Raw genomic sequence first — 15,380 nt, forward strand, 5'->3', positions numbered from 1 at the left:
CCTCCTCCTCCTCCATTTGTGAAACACAAAAGGAATCACAAAGCAAGAGCAGCAGCAGTGCATTTCAAACTGTCCTGTGTTTGTGGTATGTAGGCAGGCAGGCAGGCAGGCAGGCAGGCAGGCAGGCAGAAAGACAGGCCGGCAGGGACACAGACAGGCAGTTACTGACTGTTACTGATTTCCATAGACAACAGGGTTTTGCTTTGCATAAATAAATGCTGTTGTCAGCCTGAGGGGCAGCAAACCATAAACTTGGTTCCTTTGGAGGCTAAGGCAGGCAGGCAGGCAGGCATCTCATGTTCAGGTAGCTCTTCTGTGGGGAAAACAGTAGGCTTGGTTTAACATAAAACACACCACCACCAGCCATCACACCATTGTAGTAACAACAGGCACTATATAGGTAATAGGGTGCCCTTTGGAATGGGCCGGTGCCATTTGGGAATAGGGTGCCCTATGGAACGGGCCGGTGCCATTTGGGAATAGGGTGCCCTATGGGTCCCGGTCAAAAGAGACTCCCGTGTCATTACAAGGGAATGTGGTGTTGATGTTTAATGTTGCTCTTAGGGATGGAGGATTAAATTCAGCCAGCCGGCAACAGTGAGCTCTGACTCGAACCTGATGAAATAATGATGCTGTGGAAGAGGAGCATATCCCACTTTGTCTGCATTCCCAAATGAACCATATTCCCTATCAAGTACAGTACTTTTGTCCAGGACCCATAGGGCTCTAGTCAAAAGTAGTACACTATGTAGGGCAGGGGTATTAAACTCTTACCCTACGAGGTCCGGAGCCTGCCGGCTTTCTGTTCTAGCTGACAATTAATTGCACACATCTGGTTTCCCAGGTCTAAATCAGATTAGAGGGAAACAATGAAAACATGCAGTGGAATTGTCTTCGAGGTCCAGCGTTGAGTTTGAGGGATATAGGGGATATGGAGCCATTTGGGACGCAGTGTCTGTATCTGAAAAAACATAACAAAGCCCCCATAAACACTCTCCAGATGGCTCTGTTGCTTTGTCAACAGAAACAACAGAGCAATCGTGGTCTGTGTCTTCGTCCCAGTTATATCTCCTTTCTCCCAAAGTGTGCTCTTGTTCACTTCCCTTGACTGATTTGAAAGGAAATGGCTGGTATAAAAAATATGGTGGAAACTCTCTCTCGCTCCACCAATCCAATGCTTTCAGATTTGTGGCAAGTAGTGAATCAGTGGAGGCTGCTGAGGGGAGAACGGCTCATAATAATGGCTGGAATGGACTCAATGGAATGGTATCAACCACATGGTTTTCATCCATTACACTCTATTCCAGCCATTATTATGAGCCTTCCTCCCTTCAGCAGCCTCCACTGATGAGTTTTCAGGGACAGATGGCCGTATGTATAGACCTTGGCATGATTAACTGGAGTAATATAAGACAAATTCTGATGTCTGAATGTATGACTCAAGCTATACTTATACTTACAATTGGATTTACCAAACAATGAATCCATCTACACACCCTCTTCTTCTTTCTTGTGGTTTCCATGGTGCTAGCTCCAATCCTGTCACACCACACAGTACAATCAGCACCAACGCCACCCACACACATACACCAACTCATGACATAATCAAGTAAAAGCAGGTCAATTATAGAGCAGAGGCCTCAGGTATGGAAAATCACTACAATTACTGTAATGGATGACTCAGGTGATAACTACAAGCTACAACAAACAGTATGCTCTCATTCTCCTGCAGTCAATGTTGCCCTCTATAGGGAGACATCAGACATTGGACTTGCAACCCACCTGAATGAGCAGGCTAAAATACTTTTCAGATATTAAATATCTGTAATTGTTTTATTCTCTGTAGTTCAGATATAGTAAAAAAACAAACATGTATTTATTATTATTTTGAATGTATACCCCTTGGCAACACGCTTTTGCACATGTGCTTGTGATGCACAGTAAAATCATGTTGATTCCTGTCGGGTGGAATTATTGGTAACACACAGGAAGTTCATATTCCACCACAATAAACCAACACGTGAGAGTTCACTAATGTAAAACAAACTCAAGTGTGTGAAAATGGACGAAGAACAAACGGTAGGTTGTACAAGTAGGACGTGTTAAACTATTTTTGCTAATTTAAACTTTTATACCTGCCAGATTGATCTGAAAAACATGTTCTTGTTGTAACGTCAGTGGCTAACCTAGCAAAATGTTTTTTTTTTTAGCCACAAGCAAACACAGTAGGGATTGAACATGTTTAAAGAACGTGCAAAACGAAACGCTTTTCAAACGCAAATCTTTCTTTTTCCCATGTATTAGCAGGTAAGGTAAAGCATTTAAGAACCCCTTAATGGAAGATTTTACCATAGGCGTGTAGCAGCTATAGTAGTTACAAATATATTAACGGTAAGAACCAGTGGAGGCTGTTGAGGGGAGGACGGCTCATAACAATGGCTAAAACGGAGCAAATAGTATGGCATCAAACTCACGGAAAACATATGTTTGATGTATTTGATACTGCTCCAGGCATTACCATGAGTCCGTTCTCCACAATGAAGGTGCCACCAACCTCCTATGGTAAACACTGTATCAACGATTTATTTTTTTATAACTAACCGAAGACAAACGGTCTGTCATTTTCTTCGAGTTTGTAGTCGCAGATCGCAAACACCTAACAGGTGCATACACCACCACCTACTGTACTGGAATGTGAGGCTGGTCACAACCCGTCTATAGCGAACCCTGAATTTCTAACAACCCCACTGGGCGGTGGAACCTCTTCATTCAGTATTCCCTGTAACATTTTACAGGGAATACTGAGTTAGATTTGTAGGCCTCCTTGCGCGCACATGCTTTTTCAGTTCTGCTGTTATATAGGATTGAGGTCAGGGCTTTGTGATGGCCACTAACCAATACTTTACTTTGTTGTCCTTAAGCCATTCTTCCACAACTTTGGAAGTATGCTTGGGGTCATTGTCCATTTAAAAGACCCATTTGTGACCAAGCTTTAACTTCCATACTGATGTCTTGAGATGTTGCTTCAATATATCCACATCATTTTCCTTTCCTCATGATGCCATCTATTTTGTGAAGTGCACCAGTACCTCCTGCAGCAAAGCACCCCCAAAACATGATGCTGCCACCCCCGTGCTTCACGGTTGGGATGGTGTTCTTCGACTTGCAAGCATCCCCCTTTTTCCTCCAAACATATTGATGGTCATTATGGCAAAACAGTTCTATTTTTGTTTCATCAGACCATAGGACATTTCTCCAAAAAGTACAATCTTTGTCCCCATGTACCGTTGCAAACCGTAGTCGGGCTTTTTTATGGCGGTTTTGGAGCAATGGCTTCTTCCTTGCTGAGCGGCCTTTCAGGTTATGTCGATATTGGACTCGTTTTACTGTGGATATAAATACTTTTGTACCTGTTTCCTCCAGCATCTTCACAAGGTCCTTTGCTGCTGTTCTGGGATTACTTCTCACATTTCGCACCAAAGTACGTTCATCTCTAGGAGACAGAGCGCGTCTTCTTCCTGAACGGTATGACGGCTGTGTGGTCCCATGGTGTTTATGCTTGCGTACTATTGTTTGTACACATGAATGTGATACTTTCAGGCGTTTGGAAATTGCTTCCAAGGATGAACCAACTTGTGGAGCTCTACAATATTTTTTCTGAGGTCTTGGCTGATTTCTTTTGATTTTCCCATGGGCCAAGCAAAGAGGCACTGAGTTTGAAGGTAGGCCTTGAAATGCATCCACAGGTACACCTCCAATTGACCCAAATGATGTCAATTAGCCTATCGGAAGCTTCTAAGCCATGACATTTTCTGGAATTTTCTAAGCTCTTTAAAGTCAGCTTAGGGTATGTAAACTTCTGACCCACTGGAATTGTGATGCAGTGGATTATAAATTAAATAATCTGTCTGTAAACAATTGTTGGAAAAATAACTTTTTCATGCACAAAGTAGAGGACCTAACTGACTTGCCAAAACTATAGTTTAAGAATATATCTCACTGGTCACCCCCAAAGCCAATTCCTCCTTTGGCCGCCTGTCCTTCCAGTTCTCTGCTGCCAATGACTGGAATGAACTGCAAAAATCACTGAAGCTAGAGACACATCTCCCTCACTGTTGTTGTAATTGTCATTATTACAAATACATTTTTTTTTAATCGGCCGATTAATCGGTATCAACTTTTTTGTTCCTCCAATAATTGGTATAGGTTTCAGCTTTTTTGGTCCTCCAATAATCGGTATCGGTATTGGCGTTGAAAATCATAATCGGTTTACCTCTACTTTAAACCACTTGAGTGTTGCTTTAGCAGTATGCTTAGGGTCATTGTCCTGCTGGAAGGTGACCCTCAGTCCTATTCTCAAATCTCTGGAAGACTGAAACAGGTTTCCCTCAATAATTTCCCTGTATTTAGCTCTATCCATCATTCCTTCACTTCTGACCAGTTTCCCAGTCCCTGCTGAGGAAAAACATCCTATAGCATGATGCTGCCACCACACATCACTGTGGGGATGTTGTTCTCGGGGTGATGAGGTGTTGGGTATGCACCAGACATGGCGTTTTCCTTAATGGCCAAAAAGCTCAATTTTATTCTCATCTGCCCAGAGTCCCTTCTTCCATATGTTTGGGGAGTCTCCCACGTGCCTTTTGGCGAACACCAAACGTGTATGCTTATTTTTCTTTAAGCAATGGCTTTTTTTCTGGCCACTCTTCTGTAAAGCCCAGCTCTGTGGAGTGTACAGTACAGCTTAAAGTGGTCCCATGGACAGATATTCCAATCACCGCTGTGGAGCTTTGCAGCTCTTTCAGGGTTATCTTTGGTCTCCTTGCCTCTGATTAATGACCTCCTTGCCTGGTCTGTGAGTTTTGGTGGGCGGCCATCTCTTGGTAGGTTTGTTGTGGTGACATATTCTTTCCATTTTTTAATAATGGATTTAATGGTGCTCTGGGGGTGTTCAAAGTTTCTGATTTCTTTATAACCAAACCCTGTTCTGTGCTTCTCCACAACTTTGTCCCTGACCTGTTTGGAGAGCTCATTGGTCTTGGTGGTGCCCCTTGCTTAGTGGTGTTGCAGAATCTGGGGCCTTTCAGAACTGAGATCATGTGACAGATCATTTGACACTTAGATTGCACACAGGTGGACTTTATTTAACCAATTATGTGACTTCTGAAGGTAATTGGTTGCACCAGATCTTATTTAGGGGCTTCATAGCAAACTTTTCAGTAAATGTTTGTCAACATTTTTACTTCTTTCACTTCACCAATTTGGACTATTTTGTGTATGTCCGTTATGTGAAATCCAAATAAACATCCATTTAAATTGCAGGTTGTAATTGCAACAAAATAGGAAAAACGGCAAGAGGGATAAACTTTTGCAAGGCACTCCATTTGCATATTTCTTTTAGGGAACGCCTACTCTGAAGTGTGTGTGGTGCAATTACTAATTTCGCCCTTGCACTCCTTCTAAACAACACAATTTTTACAACATGCAAAGGGTAAAGTCTACAAAACTTTGATCACTTTGTTAGTAACAGATTCTAGTTTGGGAAACAGAACTGTATTGAGATTAAATGTTTCATCGATGAGAGAATTTGTAGAATGTCGGCCAAAATCCATCTTGCTGCATTTTCTTCCACTGCCAGACACTGGGCTTTCTCTCACCACCTACTGGTGAAATATTGGTCTCATTGTTCTGTGACTATGCTCTCTCCATACTGCAACATCCCTGGTTACAGTTCCTAGTCACCTGTGTGCCTATAGACGTGTGACAGTGACCCATGACCCAACATATAGTTAGTTCCCTCTAGAGTACAAATTAAGTGGAATATGCAAAGTATATAGAAAACACAACAACCACACAAGTAGTTCAAAATGGGTCCTACAGTCTCGTTAGTATGGCCCTCAGTTACAATTGTTGCCGCAGCTAGCTACATGCTCTCATATGTTGTTATGGACCTGATGTCTCCGTGTGTATGTAATACTATGCATAATGTGCCATGTAAAATTGGATTTGATTATAGGGGGGCTACAGCGATATCTGTGGCCAGTGTGGAGAGGTGAACTGGGGGGTGTCGGATGAGGGTCGGTTCTACTGCAGGTCCTGTCATAATGTCATCGAGGTAAGCACTCGCATTTAACTACTATTCAAGATTGCTTCATGTTGAAGTAGTCATGGGCTACATCCCATATGGCACGGTATTTCCTTTTTGGTGCACTACTTTGGGACCGTAGCCCTATGTGCCCTGGTCAAGGCAGTGTACTAGTTAATAGGGTGCCATTTGGGAGGCACACGTGGACAACCATTTTTTATTTTTCCTCAAATTCTCTACACAGAGAACAAAAGAAGTGGTGGATACAAACACTTTTATGGTTGGTACCAGCAGAGTGTCCTCCATCTCCAAGGGAACCAGAAGGAAAAAACTAGGTTGGTCTCCACTCTCCTGTGTTTTTCTCCTGTTTTTTGTTTTGTTTGTTGGTTCTGTATGTGCCTGACTTATTTGTGACTGTGTTTCAGAGCAAGGGCGAGAGTGGATGGTGTGTGAGGGCTTTCAGTTCATCCTAAAGCACCAGGCTGAGGCTCTTCTGGCCATGGGAGTCTGCCCACAGTTCAAGGTCTGTCAGAGGGAGCACAGAAGGGCGGTTTCCCGGACACAGATTAAGCCTAGTAGTTAGAGAATCTCTATTGAAATGTTTAATCTGTCTCCGAGAAACCGGAAAGTAAAACCAAATGAGGCTATTTTACATCAATGTAAAGACACTCGACATGTTCTGTAAGTGTCTTGTGTGGTCTGTGTTTTGTAGGATGACGTGCTGTGTCAGTTTTGGAGAATGTACCTACAGAAGAGCCGACAGGCCTACACCAAGAATCCTGTGCATGATGGGAAATTTAGACTGGTCAGTATTCTCATCACTGCAAGCAAAATGGCACTTTCTGATGAAGTGACGAAAGCCTTCCCTGTCTGTTATCGCCCCCTTGTGGCGGACGGTCAACGAGACATTCACTCAGTGTGTGCTTTTAGATGGGATACGTTTAGTTACACGTTTGCAGCGCTCAGATGATAACTGTACACCTACACACACACACCTCGCCCTCCTTTTGGTTGCTGTATCGTTTATTTTGCGTGTCTCTCTCCCCTTCTTATTTCCACTCTTTTTCTTGTTGCCCTCCCTAGCGTTCTCAGGGCTCTGGGGAGTCAGACAGTGCTCCGGAGTCGTCAGTGATGAGTGACTCTATGATGTCTGCCTCTGAGACAGACGGGGATGGAGATTGGGCAAGTGGAGGAGGCTCTGTCTCAGGTACAGTAAACAACACAAGTATGCTGAACAGCCAATGTACCTATGCACACTAGCCACACACAGTGATTATATATATATGTGAGTGTACATGCATGTGTGTGTGTGTGTGCACGCTAACGTGTGTGTGTTTTCCAATATGTGTGCATGCTTCCCAGGTCACACCAGTGACGGAGCCTCCTCGGTGTGTTCCGGTTCTATTGATGCCGTCTCGTACCTGACCCCGCGCCAGAGGAGGAGCCAGGGGTTGATGAGCATGCCCAAGACCCTGGCACTGTGCCACCTGGCCCTGCTGTGGGCCAGAGAGGCCATCACACTGGCAGACCTGCTCAGGTTAGGGCCAAGGGGAGGTGGCGGAAACATGGGTGGAAGAGAAGATGAACAAAGTTGTATTGAATTTAATATAAAAACATTTTACCATTTTGATTTCATTAAGACAAACCAGGATTAAATATAGGTTAAAGGTGTAAAACTAAAAAACAGGAAGTACATGTTCACATTAAGTCTCAAGCTTTGCGTCCCTGCCTATTGAGTCGCTCTCTGTGGTGGGCAGGTTTGTGAATGAGGGCCACATCCCCTATGTGAACGCCTACGAGGACTTCCCAGAGGAGATGAAGCTCTACGGCCGAGACTCACTCATCTTCAGAGTGGAGGTGAGAGCTCACATTAGTTGTTGATTTATTGTGGAAAAGATGCGCTGAGTACAACCTAGGCGATAACACGTTAAAGCAATTCCACTTTTGTCCAACGTGGTCCCTGACGGAATACAAACAAAATAAAAGAACTGCAATCTCTCTATCACACAGCATAGAACAAATAAATAATGCAAAAATGGAAGATGCAGGAAAATAAAAGTAAAGTCAACCTATTGTGATTCTGTCATTTGTCCTCCTGGACTCTAAATGCATTATACATGAATTAATCTACATCGTTATCAATTACACTGTAACGCTAAGATGGCCTCTGGGCCAGACCTCTGTCTTTACATTTCTGATGTAGCAGAGGCATAAATGCCTTTCAGTCATTCAGCTACTCAACAAAAATTCGCTTTGACTTGTCCCCTTTTTTTAAAAACACCCCTGGACTGAGACCGTTTAATAGGCGTTCCACAGCAACATCCCAGTGTAGAAGACTGAGTACCGTGCCGTACTACTTCCTGTTGGCACACTGACTCTCCGTGTTGTGGTCGAGTATGAGAGACACAGCTGTGTGTAAGCCTAAGTCGTCATGAGCAGTACTACTAATGGTATTATAGATGTGGTTAAGCTTCATCTAGGCAACAGATCCACTGCTTGGAATTTGTGTACTCTAACATGTGTTCTGGGGGGGGGGGGGGGGGGGTGCGCATTAAGCTGATGGTGACAGATGTGGTTTTGTTGTCAGACCACTGTACCACACTACTCTCATTGAAACATGTATGAATGTTGAATGTTGGCTCATCAGAACATGTTGGCTCAGGTGCAACAGAAACTGCTGCTTGTCCCCACATGCCAAGACACCTGTTGCCCCGCTCTGCATTTGCATATATTGTCTTGAAGTCTTATCCTGATCCTCCAAAGGGATTCCTTGCATAGAAGACCAGATTAAATCTGTGTGTCTGTGTTCCCTAGTCTATCCCCTCTTACAGCCACCTGCACAAGGAGGCCCAGGCCCTGGCTGTGTTCCTGGAGCTTCCCCTGTTCCCCCCCATCACCCTGGACTGCCTGCTGCACCCCTCCCTGCTCACTCTCCGCTACCTCACCGAAGCCAACCTGCCCGGTGGGTCTGCCAAGCCAACAACACACTCTTAACTCTTTTGTTGTCCGTTGGTTCATTTGTGTCAGTCACTTTAAAGAGAGGACACCAGTAGGTTTTTTTTGTCTTGTTGTTTATACCTGTGTTCCCCTTTTACATTTATTTATTATTAATTTTTTTTTAAAATTTTAACTTTACACAACGTGTAACTCTAGTCTCAACACAAGTTATTCCAATCAACCAGTACTTTTTTTTTTTCTTCAGATGAGCTGCATGACTGGGTGTGCAGGATCATGGAGAAGGCTGGTATGGAGTCGTCCGTGACCTTTGAACCCATGAGGTCCAGATCCCCTCTCCCACACTACGATGTCCAGGCTGCTGCCCTGATCATCATCGCCATGAAGCTGCTCTTCAAACTGGACGACCACACTGAGTGGTAGCTATGCCGTCTGTTAACTAGAGAGAGAGAGAGAGAAATGTATTTAAGGGCTTATTCTCACCAAATAGTCATAGGTACAATTTACATGTACTAACACTTTACAATTCACATTAGCGACGGGAATGTTACGAGACGACAGGGGGTTTGGTTGACGTTCTTGCTTCGCCACTCAAAAGTACCGTAAATCTCACAGTAACCACTAGCCAGGACTCAGAAGGTTAAAGCATTGCAAACTATTCTCCTAGCTAGCGACTAGTTAACGTTAACCAAGCAACTCTTCACACATCTACCATATTACACTCTTAATTACTGCAACAAAACCATATTACACTCTTGAATAATGCAACGATTCACAAGCATGGACAGACAGTTTTATTTTTTGTCTGTACACACCACATGTTATCTTCAAGACAAACACACAGATGTTGACTTATGTAGTTTGACTTGCATATCTAAAAATATCTCCACATTTTTAGGTAGTATCGACGTAAAAAAAATAACAAATATTGAGTTTACTTGAAATCGCCAAGTCTCAAATATAAGGAAAATGTCTAGTCTACACATTTCAGCTGTTTCAAAAACATTGCTTTGCTATTACCGTTGATGCTGTAGGAATGTTGAGCTCAATGAGACAATTCTGTTTACACTGCCGTGCTCGGAGGGCGGCAACTGTCGGGTGCGACCTCCAGAGGAAGCACCCGAGACGTGTAAATTTGTGAAATTCTCACAACAGTATTGTCTCTCGAGAACCTCTAGAAAATGTACCTTTTTGCTATCGTCAATGTAAAAACGGTCTCACTCCAAGGGGTTTGACAGTACATAATACAGATTTTAACACTACATTGTAGACCGCTCGGGTAGTTTTGAGAGACTATGTGATCATAGTAGGCAATTCTAGTTCACTATATAGTCTGTCAGCCATGTCAACATTTTACCACAGTCTTGAAACCACAATGTTCTTTAGGAAGCTCAATGTAGGCTGGAACATCAAGTCTGCATGTCCCTGGTCATGTAAACAGTCGCACAGAAATGTCATAAATAGTTTAGGTCACTATGCCTACGCAAGATATTGCACTTTGGTGATTTGTTTTTACTACTGCTCATATCTAACGCAGTTCTCCTGTTTGTGTTTTTAGGGATTTATCCAATGATGCAAGTGACAAGAACAAGGAGAACCCAGGTAAACCTCACTCACTTTGGTGTGATAAGTTAATAACCAGCCCTCCCTGATGGCTGATATAGATGTGGAATTTTTTATTTTGCATCATTGTGAAGGTATTGATCTGAATAATAAGAGTCTTGTGTGAAGTTGGCCCAAGGCTATAAGGAGTTGCATAGTACATATAGAGGAATAAATTAAACAGTCATTTACATGTGTTTAAACAGTTATTTACATATGTGTCTGAAGGGGTTTTAGCTAATGGAATGCCTTTAAAGGCAGTAAATGCTGTTTCTTCGATTCTTATGTTCTGTTTAACATTTCACATGATCTTATCTTTTTCAGCACAGATAATCATAGTTTGTATTGTCCTACACATTGTAATGCTTTTCGTAAAGAGCGGCCATTGAGGTGTGGTCTTGTCTTTGGAACAGGGAATGTTGCATGTACTGTTTGTCTGCATTCCTTTGATTTCTGACTGCCTTTTTTTCATTCACTTCCATTTGACAGCTTAGAAGTGAGAGTAGATTACATGGCTGGGCTGAAATATTTGGGTGATTTAGAAGCGCTAGAGTTTCCCCTTGCTATTTTCTGTTGTAATTAAAAAGCAGATGGAAAATTCAGACCTTTTTTTTTAACCTATTATTTAACCAGGCAAGTCAGTTAAGAACAAATTCTTATTTTCAATGACGGCCTAGGAACAGTGGGTTAACTGCCTGTTCAGGGGCAGAACGACAGATTTGTACCTTGTCAGCTCTGGGATTCAAACTTGCAACCTTTCGGTTACTAGTCCAACGCTCTACCCTGCCGCCCCAAACTTCTCTTAAGAAGTAGAGCCAATCTTTGAGACTTATATGAAGTCCATGAGTTCCTAGCCTGTTTTTTTTTGCAACTAGTTAGGAAATGGACACTTATTTTGGGAAGTCTTCTCAGTTGGACATTCCAAAAGTCAAGTGTCCTAAATTCTGTCTGGCACTCATCCCTCTCTTTATGTGCGACAGATGGGAACAGCTTTAACCTGAGGTGGTGGTACAGGACAATGCAGACTGCCCTGACCACAGCTGCACGGAGACAGCAGGACAATATAGCCAGGTGAGACACCTCACTTTTAACTGGCTCTCTCTTTAAAGTTGGCTGGGCAGATACTGTGGTCTAGTGGTAACACATCTGGCTCCCCACTGGAAACTGGGGTTCAATTCCTGTATCCACCCTTGTTACTATCTCCTCTATTTCACAAATGTCAGTATATAGAGTAAATGTATTTACCCACTTCATTTATTTCTACAGAAAGCATTGGAAGCCCCAGAAACCTCTATATACCTCGAAGAAAGACAAGTCGGTCGTTCTCAAAAGGAGACGTAGGTGTCACTCATATCAGTCTGTTCAGATAAAGAAGAAAAACGGAGCTGGCTCATGTCCACTATTTAGTGTATGGCAAATGGGCTGTAAAAAGAGCTGGCACAAACATGCTGATGTCACTCACTGGCCTATACAATACCAGTCAAAAGTTTGGACACATACTTATTCAAGGGTTTTTCTTTATTTTTATAATTTTCTACATTGTGGAATAATAGTGAAGACATCAAAATAACACATGGAATCATGGAGTAACCAAAAAAGTGTTAGACAAATCAAAATAGATTTTAGATTCTTCAAAGTAGCCATCCTTTGCCTTGATGACAGCTTTGCACACTCTTGGCATTATCTCAACCAGCTTCATGAGGTAGTCACCTGGAATGCATTTCAATTAACAGGTGTGCCTTAAGTTAATTTGTGGAATTTCTTTCCTTAATGCATTTGAGCCAATCAGTTGTGTTGTGGCATGGTAGGGGTGGTATACAGAAGATAGCCCTATTTGATAAAAGACCAAGTCCATATTACGGCAAGAACAACTCAAATAAGCAGAGAGAAAAGAGTCCAAATTTGAGATTTTTGGTTCCAACCGCCATGTCTTTGTGAGACAGGGTTTAACAGGACAATGACCCAACACACCTCTAAGCTGTGTAAGGGCTATTTGACCAAGAAGGAGAGTGATCGAGTGCTGCATCAGATGACCTGGCCTCAATAATCACCTGACCTCAACCCAATTGAGATGGCTTGGGATAAGTTGTACCGCAGAGTGAAGGAAAAGGAGCCAACAAGTTTTCAGCATATGTGGGAACTCCTTCATGCATTCCAGGTGAAGCTGATTGAGAGAATGCCAAGAGTTTGCAAAGCTGTCATCAAGGCAAAGGGTGGCTACTTTGAAGAATCTCAAATATAAAATATATTTTCATTTTAACTTTTTTAGTTTACTACATGATTTTGTGTTATTTCATAGTTTTGACATCTTCACTATTATTCTACAATGTAGATAAGAGTAAATTATAAATAAAAAAAACCCTGAATGAGGAGGTGTGTCCAAAATTGACTGGTACTCTGTCAATCTGCTTTTGCTGATCTCCCTTTTCTCCACCCTAATCTCACTACTCCCCTTCTCTTTCCCTCACCAACTAACCACACCCTTTTCCCTCACCATTTCCTGCACCCTCACTTTTCCCCCTCCTTCTCCCTCTCCAGGTATTGCAGAGCAGCTCCAGTTGAGTTTCCAGAAACTGTCTAGTTCCCCTGTGGCCCCACCATCCACCCCTCCCTCCAGCTTCTGTTTCCGCTGGGGTGAGGAGGGGGAGGAGGTCTGGGACGGGCCCAGCCTGCACCACCTGACCCTGGACAGCAGCGTCCGGCAGAGAGGGGCAAGCCTCCAGCCCGCCAACCCAGAATACTGGCACCCAGCCCTGAGGGCCTGCAAGCCCAGGTAAGGCCCAGTACCCAGTTGCAGCAGCATACCACCCTGGATCCTGCTGCTGGCTTGCCACTGAAGCTAAGCCGGGTTGGTCCTGGTCAGACCCTGGATGGGAGACCAGATGCTGCTGGAAGTGGTGTTGGAGGGCTAGTAGGGGGCACTCTTTCCTCTGGTCAAAAAGATTCCAATGCCCCAGGGCAGTGATTGGTGACATTGCCCTTTGCAGGCTTGGGTGTGATGTTAAACGGGTGTCCTGACTCTGTGGTCACTAAAGAGCCCATGGCACTTATCGTAAGAGTAGGGGTGTTAACCCTGGTGTCCTGGCCAATTCCCAATCTGGCATTCATTTCATCATGGCCACCTAATCCTCAGCTTCCAATTGGCTCATTCATCCCCCTCCTCTCCCATGTAACTATTCCTGAGGTTGTTGATGTAACTGAGAATGTGTTCTCGGTCAACTTGCCTGCAAAAAAACAACAACCTTTAAGGTAGTCAGTGATGCACAAAGTAAACCGCAGAGTCAGCTTAGACCTCTGCAACAAGCATAAGATTTAACTTCTCTGTTGATCCCGCAACTATCAGCTTGCAGGAGTGGGAAGTGTACCCATCTTGCATCTGAGTCTAAGTTAATATTTCCCTTGTTGGGGTTACCCTGAATCACCTCACCTAAACATCCTAACTGATGTCTTTTTTTTCTAAACTATGATAGCCCTCACATAAACATACAGTGCACAGTTACCAGACTGCTGAGAGCTTGTGGTGGTTGTATATGCTGGGTGAAGGAGAGGGGGAATGCAGGCCTGTGTTCTCTCTCTCCTCTGATGGGGGCCTGTTTTCACTGTCAGCACTGATCAAATCTACCAAGCGACTCTTTCCTTTTCACCTTCCTCAGTTTGCTGAGGCTGAATCCTATAGTGATTGGAAACTGCACCCACCATTAATCTACACCTGGGGTCTATGCTTTTAGTTGTGTAGGCCGACTCCCTTCTAACCTGTCCCACAAGGGTTCCACTCTCCATAGGGCGTATCTAAACCATCCCTTTTAAAATCTAGTTTCAGCTAGAGACAGCACTGGCAATGGGTTTTCCCAGCATGCATAAGAATGCTTTAGAGAAGTTTTCTGAATTTTGGCAGACAATGTAGAGATGCGACTTGTGAATATACATATAGAAACCAAACGCCCATGACGGGTGCTCTGCTTTAAATATGGTCTGGATGAGAGGACCAGGATGTCTGTCGTATGCTGTTTGCACACTAGTTATTAGCAGTGGTTAATAGTCGCATGCACAGGTGCGTGAGACGTACTCCATTTGCAAATCTGCCAACTTTTTGGTTCTACTTGCAGAATTTCCATTGCTCCATAAAAGTTCAATTCAACTCTTTCAGATTGGCCTTTACTGCACACCTCACAGGGATTGCGCTGCACGAGGCACACAAAGAGCCCGGGTCATGTACCTTCTTTAAAACAACACCATTGAGTTTTATCGGTCATGTTTTATTTCCCCCCCCCCCCTCAGGTTTTGTAAGAGCCACTATGCGGAGGTAGAGGTCACTCTCCCCAGGATGTACGTGTGGCTGTTGGACCTCTTCTCCTTCCTCCTGGGGGTTAAACCTGGCTGTGTATACGAAGAGGTACTGAAGGTGGAGAGGCGCTTCCTCGGGAGCAGCAAGTCCCAGCCCAGGGCAAGAGCTACGCCCAGAAAGACACAGCCCAAAAAACTACACAAACGCAAACAAACCAGTAAAACATGTTCTCGGTGACTAAAGAGAGTGACTTCATCGGGAACAACTGTCGATTATTTATATGGTTTTTGTATCAATGCAAATTGATTGTGCTTTTTTTTGTACAAATTGTCTCATTGCATTGCCAAGGATGAATGGCAATGCTCCTGTGATTACAACGCAATATGAAGTTCATGAAAATGTACTTTTTAAATTATATTAAACTGTTCTGTTATTACAATGTTATAAGTAGCC

At 43.5% G+C, this 15,380-nt stretch overlaps 1 protein-coding gene across 2 annotated transcripts; it reads left to right on the forward strand.

Annotated features, from left to right (window-relative positions):
* The first annotated feature begins 1,950 nt into the window (after positions 1 to 1,950).
* On the forward strand, positions 1,951 to 15,371 carry taf1b (TATA box binding protein (Tbp)-associated factor, RNA polymerase I, B). Of its 2 annotated transcripts, none has more exons than XM_036975608.1 (15): positions 1,951 to 2,079; positions 6,017 to 6,115; positions 6,330 to 6,420; positions 6,511 to 6,608; positions 6,798 to 6,890; positions 7,169 to 7,292; positions 7,448 to 7,622; positions 7,843 to 7,942; positions 8,900 to 9,047; positions 9,288 to 9,459; positions 10,599 to 10,642; positions 11,623 to 11,713; positions 11,909 to 11,979; positions 13,181 to 13,415; positions 14,921 to 15,371. In XM_036975608.1, the coding sequence occupies exons 1-15, from the start codon at positions 2,062 to 2,064 to the stop codon at positions 15,162 to 15,164; spliced, it is 1,803 nt and encodes a 600-aa protein (XP_036831503.1). In that variant the 5' UTR covers positions 1,951 to 2,061; the 3' UTR covers positions 15,165 to 15,371. The 2 variants fall into 2 exon arrangements, with proteins under 2 accessions (XP_036831503.1, XP_036831504.1); XM_036975609.1 differs by lacking the exon at positions 1,951 to 2,079 and adding an exon at positions 2,288 to 2,307.
* Positions 15,372 to 15,380: the final 9 nt, after the last annotated feature.

The sequence above is a fragment of the Oncorhynchus mykiss genome, chromosome 4, assembly GCF_013265735.2.
Source record: "Oncorhynchus mykiss isolate Arlee chromosome 4, USDA_OmykA_1.1, whole genome shotgun sequence".
Classification (NCBI taxonomy): domain Eukaryota; kingdom Metazoa; phylum Chordata; class Actinopteri; order Salmoniformes; family Salmonidae; genus Oncorhynchus; species Oncorhynchus mykiss.

What these genes read in the sequence shown, in the direction of transcription:
- taf1b (XM_036975608.1), top strand. An exon ending in CAGCAGGACAATATAGCCAG is followed by an intron (nt 11,714 to 11,908) that starts GTGAGACACCTC and finishes TTATTTCTACAG; the next exon opens with AAAGCATTGGAAGCCCCAGA. An exon ending in GGTCGTTCTCAAAAGGAGAC is followed by an intron (nt 11,980 to 13,180) that starts GTAGGTGTCACT and finishes CTCCCTCTCCAG; the next exon opens with GTATTGCAGAGCAGCTCCAG.